The sequence below is a fragment of the Stigmatopora nigra genome, unplaced genomic scaffold (genome assembly GCF_051989575.1).
Source record: "Stigmatopora nigra isolate UIUO_SnigA unplaced genomic scaffold, RoL_Snig_1.1 HiC_scaffold_49, whole genome shotgun sequence".
NCBI classification, from domain to species: Eukaryota; Metazoa; Chordata; class Actinopteri; order Syngnathiformes; family Syngnathidae; genus Stigmatopora; species Stigmatopora nigra.
In genome coordinates, this window is record NW_027551628.1 from 145,001 (window position 1) to 157,754 (window position 12,754).

At 40.1% G+C, this 12,754-nt stretch overlaps 1 protein-coding gene across 2 annotated transcripts in view; it reads right to left on the minus strand.

The window, feature by feature from the left end:
• tat (tyrosine aminotransferase) overlaps positions 1–11,909 on the minus strand; it is a 53,357-nt gene extending 41,448 nt beyond the window's left edge. The window contains exons 1-2 of one of the 2 annotated variants that reach the window (XM_077711853.1): positions 11,850–11,909; positions 2,471–2,760 (exon numbers count right to left, since the gene is read on the minus strand). In XM_077711853.1, coding sequence (XP_077567979.1) covers positions 2,471–2,760; positions 11,850–11,854 — 295 coding nt within the window. In that variant the 5' untranslated portion in view covers positions 11,855–11,909. Of the gene's footprint in view, positions 1–2,470; positions 2,761–7,547; positions 7,701–11,849 lie in introns of those variants that run through there. The other variant, XM_077711852.1, reaches the window with a different exon arrangement.
• Between the last annotated feature and the right edge of the window lie 845 nt (positions 11,910–12,754).

The following is a 12,754-nucleotide window of genomic DNA, read 5'->3' on the forward strand; positions in this document are numbered from 1 at the left end:
ACACAAAATTACAAATACAAACTTACCAATTACGTACAAAGGGAATTCACAAATGGGAGTTTTTATTTAAAAAATCAGTAAAACTTACAAATTGTATGCAATGGCTTGCAGGTACTCTAATTTGTTCTTGAATTTATCTGGGTTTGTGTGGGGGAGATAATAATTGTTTGTTCATGTCGAGCCATGTGGCCAAACTGGTTTTACAATTGTTTGTTAAGACAATGGAATGTGGGTTAGGGTTAACTAGTTGGCCTTGCAATCGTTTGTTCGCCTGACAAAATGTAACATAGGCTGGCTAACATGGTTTGCATTTTTTCCTTGTATTGTGGAATGTTGACAAGAATCACGCAATGCGGCAGTTTGTGTGAGCTATAAAAATATCGTGTTTGCATACAACTCAAACCTGCAAATGTCTAACCATATTAGCCCAAGTTTTGTTTACAAAAACTCTGTCCTACATCACTGTCTTAGAAATATTCAGAGAGAATTGCGAGGACAACAGTCTGTGAGAGGTTCACAGCTGTTTGAGCATTCTCCAACCATCCTGCAGTCTGGTAATATACATATTTCCGATTTAAATTGATCTCACTCTTTCTTAACCTGATCCTGAAGTTGTATTTTCAGATCTATCAGTTTGCATAGTTTGCATTTGTCGTCGTCATGTCGCTCGTCCGCAGGAATTTGAACAAATATATCAAATCAATCGGCATGCAATTGATAGATTTTAACATTGGGGGATATAGGGATCTAATGGCTAAAATCGTAGCAGTGTGGAAAGTTTTCGCCTGGTCATTGTCGTGTCGCCCGTCCGCAGGAATTTGAACAAATATATAAACTCAATTGGCATGCAATTGATAGATATTACCATTGGGGGAAATAAGGATGTAATGGCTATTGTTTATGAAACTTGTAACTGAGTGGAAAGTTTTCACGCAACTGAATCTAAAACAGTTGTTCCCCGGCTCGGCCGGGCGTGTGACCGTTTAGATGTGTTTTAAATGAGTGCTCTTATTGATATTTAGATTTTAGATTTTTAGATATTAGACTTATGAATATAATTTTGAGAGCTGGTTTCAACACTACTTAGATATTAAACTCTCTTGAAAATAATTTTGAGAGTGGGTTTCAACAGTACTTAGATATCAAACTTGCTCTCATGAATATATTTTTGAGAGCTGTTTTCAAAAGTAAACTGTCACCATTTGACTGGTGACCAAAAGACCGGCGACCAAAAGACCGGCGACCAAACGTACGGTCGACCAAACATCCGGTGACCAATCGTCCGGCGACCAAAAGACAGGGAGACCAAACGTCACTGATTTTTTTTTCATAGCGCACCAACTGTCTTTTGGTTCTAAAAGAAGATGGCGGCGCGCATGGGTGCAGCGGCTCATTGCTTTCCAGTTCGTTCGTTATCCTACAGTCGCCAGGATTTTATCACTTTCGGAAGGAGAGGCAAGATACCCAATTTCACGACATACTACCAACAGACCTTCGATATTTCCGAGGACATCCGCAGACCTCCGGGATCTCTGTGGATAGCCAGCCCACCCAAAGTACGTCGCAAACAGCGAAGAGAAAGGAAGCAAAAGCGCGGATGCCGGGCGGGCCTTGCTGCTAAGCTATGACAACAACCACTCCGAGCACCGCTTCCGAGTATCTTTTTGACAAACACCCGATCCATTACCCACAAAATCGATGAGGTTGAACTACGAATTGTACCAACAGCTTTGATAGGTACTGCAAACATTATTTTCATAACGGAAACGTGGCTACACCAGCATATCCCCGACGGTGCACTATTGCTAGAACGTTTTTTCGGAACGATCGTTCCAAAGAACTAACAGGAAAAAGCAAAGGCAGATGACTTTGCATGTTCATACACAACAAATGGTGTCGTGACATTCACTGTTCTACGGATTTGGCGCTATTGGCAATATGATGCAGGCCATACCATCTACCGAGAGAGCTAACGGTCATCATAGTAACGGCAATCTATATACCTCCAAATGTGAACGTTAGCACCGCACTCGACCTCCTGCTAATGGCAGTAAACAAACAACAGCTCGACCACCCTGATGGAGTCTTTATTGTCGCTGGTGACTTCAACAAAGCATGTTTAAAGACTGTTCTACCCAAGTTTATTCAATATGTCAAATGCAATACGAGAGACAACAAAACTCTTGACCATGTCTGTATGATCCTCGTGGTTGTTTTTTTTTCCCTCACCATAGGGATGTAGCTGGGGATCAGACGGACCAGGTTGTGGTCTGAGCGGCCGAATGGTTTGGTGTTTCTGTGGTTTAATCACAGCCTTTATCTACTTTTGTCTAATTTTTTTTTTCGTAATGTCGGTAAACATTTTTTGACTAAATATAGGTTATGGTTTTATCGCCCAGTAATATTTTCAGTAGCATATTTTTGTTTTATATTAATCTCTGTATTCTAATACCAAGGAGAACCTTCTTACCTATTGAAAGTGCGATCATGGGTTTATCTGGGTTTGGGGAGACTTGCATCCCATCCACAATGGCCCTTATGGGATTAAGAGTGTTGTTAGCCATCAAGGAAGATTTCACTTGCCATGTGTCTCTCCGCCTCTCGTCTTTGAAAGGATAAGAATTTCCATTGAGACTGACATGTTGGGTGCCCTTCTCAATGTCTCCACTCCCATTCAAGTGTTTGCAATTGATAGTGGCTTTGTTGTGTACATCAATCTCATTCATCTGAACCACATAAGACATGGTATCCTCCCTGGAACTATTATGGAAAAGGATTGTTAGAACAATGTGATGTACAGATGCATTTATTATGGTACACATTTATTTTTAAAAAGCCATTACAATTACGTTTTTAATTGGCAATTGGCAATTTTACATAAATGATCAAACCAACAAATCTAAATTACAGATACATTCATTCATTCATTTTCTGAATAGTTTATTCTCACAAGTCTCATGGGAGTATTGGAGGATATCCCAGCGAACTCTGGGCACCAGGCGGGGGACACAATCGCAGGGCACAAGAACATAGACAACCATATACGCTCAAACTCCTTATTAGGGGCAATTTAGAGTGTTCAACAAGCCTACCCTGCTTGTATTTGGGATGTGGGAGGAAACCAGAGTACCCAGAGAAAACCCACACAAGCCTGGGGAAAACATGCAAATTCCACACAGGACAACCGACCAGGGATTGAACACACGACCCCAGATCTGTGAGGCCGTCGCGCTAACCACACGCCCGCCAGACCACCAGAAATATTCAACTGCATTTTATTATTATTATTATTTCAAGTTCACATTTTAAGAAGATGTTGGGTTTATTCTGTATTACTATTATACATATATGTGTAGTAATTCATTTCTTTGTTAAATCATTAAAAGTCTTTCTATTGTTCGGCTTGAGGTCATAAACTGCCGCTTAGTCCACTCTCACATGGACTTCTCCAAGGATTGTTGACACTACATCCAAATACCCAGGATCGGACTGTGAGGGTTGTTGATCGGGCAAGGACTCGATATCTGCCATTTCCAGCAACGGAGCCTATAACAAAGATATTGTTTCTGCCACGTCCATAACACTCGTGACGCACTTCGGGCTTCTTTATGTAATTGTTATATGATTGTTAGTTCAAATGAAGGCGTGATTGTTTTTGTTTTAATACCTTAAAGCTGTACGCAAAATACTGTTCGGGAGGGATACTTTGGAAGATCGCCTCCCTTAAGGTTACTTATCTGTGATCCATTCTATTTAATTAAATGTCAATAATTGAATAAGATGTCTGCCTGCAGTTATTGATAATTACGGACGAAGGTAATTATTAATGAACCTAACATTTTTGGTCCTTCTGAGCCATGGAGGTCAATATACAGGAGCGAGAACCCAGGCGCTGCTGTTCGACATCTGGTAAGTGACCGTGCGCACGGCGTCTTCAAAACCCTTGGTGGGCCGGAGTTTTCGACGGGGGCGCCTGGATTCTCGGCGGTTGAAGACTTTTCCTGCTGGAGGGAGACATCTGACGGATCTCGGGTAAGTTCACATTAATGTGTGCATGTTGGGACGGTGTTTCCAAATGCGTTAAAGGGACATTGAATGTGAGGTCCATTCTGGGCTGGACTCGCGTCCTGGGTGACGGCGACAAAAACCCTGTGTTTATACTAGTCAATGGCAGGTACAGTTTTGGGGCACTTTGCTGGAAAGTGTCCTATGTCTCAAGGGTAGGCACGAATATATTGTACTACAGGTACAATTTTGGGGCTGGAAAGTGTCCTGTGTCTCAAGGGTAGGCACGAATATATTGTACTACAGGTACATTATTGGGGCTGGAAAGTGTCCTGTGTCTCAAGGGTAGGCACAAATATATTGTAAATGTTGTATGGTGTTTGTGTGGTTTCTGCAGTAAAATTAATATAAGCCTAGGAAATACAGTCGAAGGGGTAATAATAATAATAAATATAAAAAAGTTAACTGTGTGAGGCACACGAACTCACTACAAAAAAGTAAAATATGGGACACACGTGTTGTAAGGCGGGTTTGGATGACGATCCAAAAATATGTCTAACTTGTAAGGATTGGAAAAAAATTGGAAAGACAAAGCGCTTTAAAAATATTACACAACTATATTTATGGATAAATAAATATGGGTTTGCTGGCCAGCTTAAAATGCATAAAAGGCAGGATAATATATGCACTAATGCATAGAGGTAATATACATATATAAATAATATGTGAATGGATAAAAGTGTAACAGCTTGTTCCACAGACACTAATGGCGAAATAAGGAAGTTTAACAAAAATAGAGGGAGAAGAGATCCTGTAAAGTTCGACAAAAATCAGAGATAAGTTGTAAAAAAAAATGGAGGTATATTTATTACATGATTACCCAGACTAGAGGGTCTCTGAAAACAAGGAATGTCGGCTTAGAATGATTTGGAATGTGGATTTTGGATACGAGAATGTTGAGCTAGAAAATTAATGGAGACACTGGTATTTGATTTGGTTAATCCAGGTATGACGTTTTGTGATTACAATTAAATTGTTTTTTTTTTGTGATGCTGGGGCTTGTATAACAACAATTATTATGGTTATTTCCAAGTGCTGGTGGTGCTTTGTTAATCTAACCTATATGTACTGTCAATTTACAGCAATGTGATGGCTTATTGCAGCTTGGCCTGGTTTTTGATCCCGTCCGCTAGCGGGAAGATGGTGTTTAAAAAGACAAAAGAATATATACAAAATGATCATTTAAATGTTTAACAGGGAATGTCACCTGTGTTTTTTATTATGCTCTAGACTTGCCAAATAATGTGTCAACTGCGGGAGAAGCGTTCTGGTGCAGCGGCTGCTGATTAGATGGGAGTGAAACATGTGGGCCGCGGGGCAGACGATTTAACTGTGTTGGGCTTTCGGGAGCGTTCGGACCGTGTAAACGACTAAAATTAAACCGCCGGGCTGACGGCGCTCTTTGACCCGCAGGAAAACGCTTTGCAAGAAAATCTGCTCGGTGACTGCAGCTGTAAGTAAGAATCAGACATAAAAATATTGAACTTTTTTTTTGTCAAGGTCTAACTGTTACTGCTGCTTCTTTTTTTTCTTTTCATTTATATAACACTGCATTTTGGGTTTTTACCGCAAAACCAGTCAATCATTTTTCGTATTGACTCTTATCCACACTGAATATTGTTTCGTAGTCAAACAAGCTTTTCTGAGTTTTAGTTTGTCCAAAATGCTTGACCCCAATTTGTACGGCAATAATTTTGACAAAAATTTTCAGGATATTCAAATTATCTGACTTATTGTACTGCCCAGTGGTATCTGTACCTACAAATGTCTCTACTTATGAAATATTCAAGTTATGAAAAAGCCACAATGGGAAAATTTTGTGGCATGACCTGAAACTAAATCAAGTTCATTTTTTCATTCATCTTCCATACCGCCCATTCTCAAAACTGTTGCCAGTGTTGCAGGAGCCTGACCCAGATAGCTGTCATCAGGCGACAGGCAGACTACACCCTAGACTAGCCACCAGTCCGTCGTAGGGCACAAATATTCAAGTTAAGAAGCGCAAAATTTCCAAAAAAAATCAAACATTACCCAAAACTTAAATACACTTGTTGTATTCTGTTTCATCTTTTGAAATTGGTAAAGTTGCTCTCCCATTGACTCTCCCAACATGCCGCTAACGACCCATTGACTAGGAGGGAGATTCTCCATGCTACATGAAGCTTATTGTTTGCCTCCAACCACTATTTAGAAATTTGGAGAACTAACAGTGTTTCAGGTGCCAAAAAAGTTGTTTTTTTTCAATTCATAATTGAATTTTAAGTTGTGTTCTGTTCATGTTTTGTCAGTTGTCAAATGTTTGCCTGCTTCTGACTCATTTACATATTTTAACAAGCATAGAAGATAGTTTTGCATGTGTTTGTTATTTGTTTTACTGACATAAAAAAATAACGAACGAAGAGTTGGTGCTAATACAGTGTTAACAAATACGCAGGCAAAGCCACAAATCACAAAAAAAAGAAAAAAAAAACACTCTTCATAAGTGTAGAAACGTCTTGCAAAAGCTTATGCCATTCATTAGATGGGCTATGTTCCTGTTGTCTCAGACCTGCACATTATTCTAAGAAATTTACAAACCTCAGTGTATGTGAGAAATGTAGCAAGAAACATCCCACCAGTCTCCATGAAGTGCAGTCAGTGAAGAACAAAAGCCACTACCAAATAAGATGAATATATTCAAATGTAACTCCTCAATTTCGAGAGGCACAAGGGATAGCCAGAACAGAGTTGCTCGTCAAGTAGGTAACACACAAACAGCTGTTATCATCATCCCCGTTTGGCTTTCAACATCTACACAGCCTACCATCTCGTTTCTGAACCACTTTATCCTCATTAGGGTCGCAGGCGGTGCTGGAGCCTATCCCAGCCTACTTCGGGCCAGTGGCGGGGAACACCCTGAATTGGTGTCCAACCAATCACAGGTCACAAGGAGACAAACAACTATTCACGCTCACACTCATACCTAGGGGAAATTTAGAGTGTCCAATCAGCCTACCATGCATGTCTTTGGAATGTGGGAGGAAACCGAAGCACTCAGAGAAGACCCACACAGGCGAGTATATGGGAACTCCACACAGAAAGGAACCTGGATTTGAACCCAGGTCCCTCCCATTGTGAGGGCGGCGTGCTAACCACTCGTTTTTTTATTTTACAGATTTTATTAGTGTTGATGGTTATTTGTATCATCTTTCACAAAGAAAAAAAAGTATGTTGTAAAAGGTGGTTAGGAGTTTGAAAATCATCTAAGAGCATACAGAGAAGCACAAACATATGCACGCACACGCGCACACACACACACACGCACACACAGGATCAATTAAATAATATCATCAGAATAGGTCTATGTTAAATAGAAAATATTAACATTTAAAACAGTTTCCTTGCATTCAGTTTAAGACATCATTATTTTAATCATTATTTTGATTAACTCAGCAACATTTTAACCTCTATCTTCAATGGCATGAAAACAATAATATTCTTACCTCATTTTAAATTCTCTCTTGAGTAATTAAAAAATAGCATTACCAACAGTGAAATGCTCTTGCAATAATATATTCAAATCGATTTGATTGTCCCATTTTATAGCAAGACTTTAGAAAATGGGTGTTGAAGGCACACCATATTTCCATTGGTGGAGAGTGAGAGGGCTGCTCTGCTACACCCCCTTACATCACTAACATGAACCATACCACGTCCAACCCCTTGCTGTCACCTAATTGCTTAGGAAAGTGGACCACACATCTTGATGAAGCGAGAAGTGCATTAAACTTATCATAAAACACTAATGTGCAAAAATGTGTGGTTTACTTTGATTGCAATTCTATTTCTTATTGTATATTTTGATGTATTTATTTTACATATTTTGTGCTGTACGTTACACCCTCATTGAGTATGTTATATATTGGTATTGAAACGCTGCAGGGTATTTCAATGTAACATTGTCTTTTAACTAAATAATTACATCTATAATCAATATTTTGTAACTGTGCATGATGTTGTTAGCATGCTACAGTCCACCCAAACAGTTTAAATAGTCGGCATCCAGAACTAAATTTTTTTAGTTGGCTAAATGTGGAATACAAAGAAATGGAGACGCACTTTTGCATTTGTGCAATGAAGTTCATTTTTAAACTAGCTAAATTGAAGAGAAAAGTATTTTCTCGGTCAAAATTTGCTCTCTGCGTCATTTGAAAGCGTCTGGTGTCTAATATATTTTGAAATTAAGTTTTAAAAACAAATATAATAAAATCGGTTAATTATCACCATTTCATAAATATAAAAAAAATCTGTAGAAAAAAAAACTAGTGCAGTTCATTGGAACTAGCAATCAAAAAATTTGAACTTTAATATTTGTTTACAAATTAAAGCATTAGTCCCTATTCACTCAACAGTTTGAATTTTTGCTTTTGTTTGTGCGGGTGGCCCGGTGAAGCGAGTAGTTAGCACGTTGGCCTCACAGTTCTGGGAGTCGTGGGTTTAATCCCAGGTCGGTCCTCACTTTGTAGTGTGTATGTTCTATCCAGGCTTGCGTGGGGTTTCTCCAGGTACTCTGGCTTCCTCCCACGTTCCAAAATTATGCATGGTAGGCTGATTGGACACTCTAAATTGCCACTGAGTATGGGTGAGAGTGCATGGTAGTCTCCTTGTGCCCTGCGATCAGTTGGTCACCGATACAAGGTGTCCCCCGCCTCTTGCCTGAAGTAAGCTGGGATAGGTTCCAGTAACCCCGTGACCCTAATGAGGATAAAGCAGTTCAGAAAATTAGACTTTTGTTTGTATCAGGATAAATTCATGCAAATAGAGTGTGGCAAATAAGTATTTAGTCAACCACCAATTGTGCAAGTTTTCCTACTTGAAAAGATTAGAGAGGCCTGTAATATTCAACATGGGTAAACCCCAACCATGAGAAACAGAATGTGGAAAAAACAACAACTTAAAATGAATGACCTACAGAGAGCTGGGACCACAGTTACAGAGGCTACTATCAGTAACAATGCGCCGCCAAGGACTCAAATCCTGCACTGCCACACGTGTCCCCCTGCTGATGCCAGTGCACATCCAGGCCCGTCAGCAGTTTGCTAGAGCAGACATTGGCAAACTACGGCCCGCGGGCCACATCCGGCCCGCAAGGCCTTTCAATCCAGCCCGCCGACATTGTCCAAATAAGTTGTTTTTTTTCCCCCCCAAGGTGGCTCCGTCACGCGGAAGCCAGTGGCAGTAGCTCTGTCACTCTTATTTGTTTTTCGTGTTTTACAGCCCCTCTATAATTCTTAATACATTCCTTTTTACTTTACTTTGTACCATATACTTTTTACTTTTATGATGAGTGATGAGTATGTTAGTATGAGTACTGTTAACGGATGCAGTTTTTTATATGTATCATATCTTGTGCTGACCCGGCCCATCTGTCAAATTCAATGTGGTCCCCGGGCCGAAAGGTTTGCCCACCCCTGCTCTAGAGAGTATTTGGATGATCCAGAGGAAGACTGGGAGAATGTGTTATGGTCCAATGAAACCAAAATAGAAGTAAGAGAAAGAATATTGAATTGCACCCGAAGAACGCTACCCACTGTGAAGCAGGGGGGTGGAAACATCATGCTTTGGCGCTGTTTTTGTGCAAAGGGACCAGGACGACTGATCTGTTTAAAGGAATGAATGAATGGGGTCATGTATTGAGAGATTTTGAGTGAAAATCTCCTTGCATCGGCAATGACAAGGAGTGGCTTCGTAAGAAGCATTTCAAGGTCCTGGAGTGGCCTAGCCAGTTTCCAGATCTCAACCCCATAGAAAATTTGTGGAGGGAGTTGAAAGTATGTGTTGCACAACAACAGCCCCGAAACATCATTGCTCTAGTTGAGACCGGCATGGAGGAATGGACCAAAAGCAAGAGTTACATTATTGCCAAAAAAAGGGTATATACAAAAGTATTGAGGTGAACTTTTGGTATTGACCAAATACTTATTTTCCACTGTGATTTGCAAATAAATTCAAAAATAGAAATAAAAATCACACAATGTCATTTTCAGTTTTTTTCTCTCCACATTCTGTCTCTCATGGTTGAGGTTTACCCATGTTGACAATTACAGGCCTCTCTAATCTTTTCAATTAGGGTAACTTGCACAATTGGTGGTTGACAAAATGTTTATTTGCCCCACTAGCATAGTCACAGATATCTTTAAAGGAACCCTTAAAGGGGTATATGTTTGTGCATTCTGACGCTGCTCCATTGCCAGAATAGAATGGAACGGAACAAAATAGAAGGTACTTCATTCTTCTGTTTGTACTGCTGTTTATGGGTGAACCTTATGTGAATGTGTATAGAGATAAAGTTTAACTTCTGGGCCAAAGAGTACTCAGCAGCATGACTGTGATGGCTCAGTTTGTCCACTCCTATAACATCCGGCACACACTGCCAGAAGCCCTGGTGCCCCATGGTTTATCATTTGTGGTAGAGGAGAAGCAAGAAGGGTAGGAGGAGGCGTGTCTGCAAACAATAGGCGCTTGCTAGGCTACACGGGAACTCACACAGACCGCTGCTCTCGTTTTTCCCTCTCAAACAAAGTTCTCTTAATCAGATGGATGAGCTGACACTGCTTTTTTCTACCAACTACGACATTAAAGACAGTTGTGCACATTACTTCTACGGAAACCTGGCATTTGGTAAAAAAAATATTGGAGTGATGTATGTAACATAAAATAATGGTCTCTTTCCAGTACCAAGCAGTGGGAAGAGGAACCTGAATATCACCTCTGTCAAACGTACTACCTGATTTAAGAGGCAATCTTCATTAGTGCAAGGAACATCACAATATACATGTTAGACATTACTTTTGCTTAGAAGTCAGCTGATATATGCACCCCGTAAACCCGCCAAGGATAATAAGTAGTGTTGAAATTCATCGATGACTCAATTGTTGCACTTTTATGGAAACCAGTTACTTTTCATTCCTATTCCGTACCATGCATCCTTGTAAGGGTTGCGATGGTTGCTGGAGCTTATCCCAGCTAAATTACACTAGAGCCTGATTGCCAGTCAGCTGTAGGGCACACAGAGGGAAAAAGCGACCATTCCCACTCATAATCATACCGCCACCATTGGGAATGTAGCCCGCACCTGCCCGCATCGAAGTCCAGTGAATGAACCAACATCAACCATTAGTAGCAGCAAACACATATGGAGTTGGTGTGTGTTGATGTGATAACATTTAATAGTTAATAAAATGTTTTTATATCCATCCAGGTGATGAGTGGTGAATGCATCTGCCTCACAGTTTAGGAGTCGTGGGTTCGATCCCATGTCGGTCCTCACTGTGTAGTGTGCATGTTCTCCCGAGGCTCACGTGGGTTTTCCCCGGGTACTCCAGTTTCCTCCCACATACCAAAAACAGGCAGAGTAGGCTGGTTGAACAATGTAAATTGCCCTTAGCTATGAGTGTGAAAATGAATGATTGACTGTCTCCTTGTGCCCTGTGATTGGCTAGTCATTGAATTAGGATGTCCCCCGCCGGGGCTCCAGCACCCCATGCAACACTTGTGGTTCAGAAAATAAATGAATGAATTTGTCTACTCCTTTGACTGGTTGCCAGTCAGCCGTAGGGCACACAGAGGCAAACGACCATTTGCCTCACAATCATCCCGCAATAAGCGGGAACTGAGCACAGAATAGGAGCAAGGTAAGTCAAAATTATTAAGATTTAACACAGTCTCCCTTCCATTCTGTATATTTAACTCAGTAAAAAATGTAAACCTCATCTTTAATGTCATTAAAACAATGATATTCTTACCTCATTTTAAGTTCACTCTTAAATAATTCAGAAACAGCGTTATCACCAGTCAAATGCTCTTGCAATAATATATATGTGGGCAAAAATGGGTGTTTAAGGCAGCCTATATTTCCATTGGTGGAGGCCGAGGGACACCCCCCTTATATCACTAACAAGAACCATACCATCTCCAACCGCTTGCTGTCAATTGCAGAGAGGAAGGTGAGGGTTCAACATACCGCACACTTCTTGATGTTGCAAGAAGTGGATTGAATTTAGCATAAAAATAGCAATGTGCAAAAGAAAAAGTCTGGTTTAGAACATTATCTATTTACTACGTATTTATTTTACAGATTTTCTGCTGCATATTACACACTCATTGAGTATATTATGTATTGGTATACAAAACTCTCAATGAATTTCAATGTAACAGACTTTAATTCTTCAAATAATTGTGGATAATGTGGACCAGACATGGCCACGATAATCAAAATACCGCAAAGTAGGATCATATGTATTATTAGAACAATACTACATAAACAAAAATAGAATTCCGCGAAGCCCTGACAATTTTTATCCCCTTGCGAGTTCCAGTGTGAACTTTGCCATTGAACTTTTTATTCTAATTAATATAAAAACCGTCATGTACTGAAGCCGCGAATGTTAACGTTGCAAAATGGTGAAGGATCACAGCACGTATTCTTTTAAGCAAATAATTAAATCTAAGCAATATATTGTAAAAGTGCATAATGTCGTTGGCATGCAATAGAACCCAAAAATAGGTTTAATAGTTATCCTCCAGAAACTCTTTTTAGGTTACCAACTGTGTATTACCAAGAAATACAGAAACACCTCTGCATTTGAGTGATGAAGTTACTTTTAAAACTAGCTAAATTTTCTCTGTCAAAACGGGCCCTCTGGGCCAT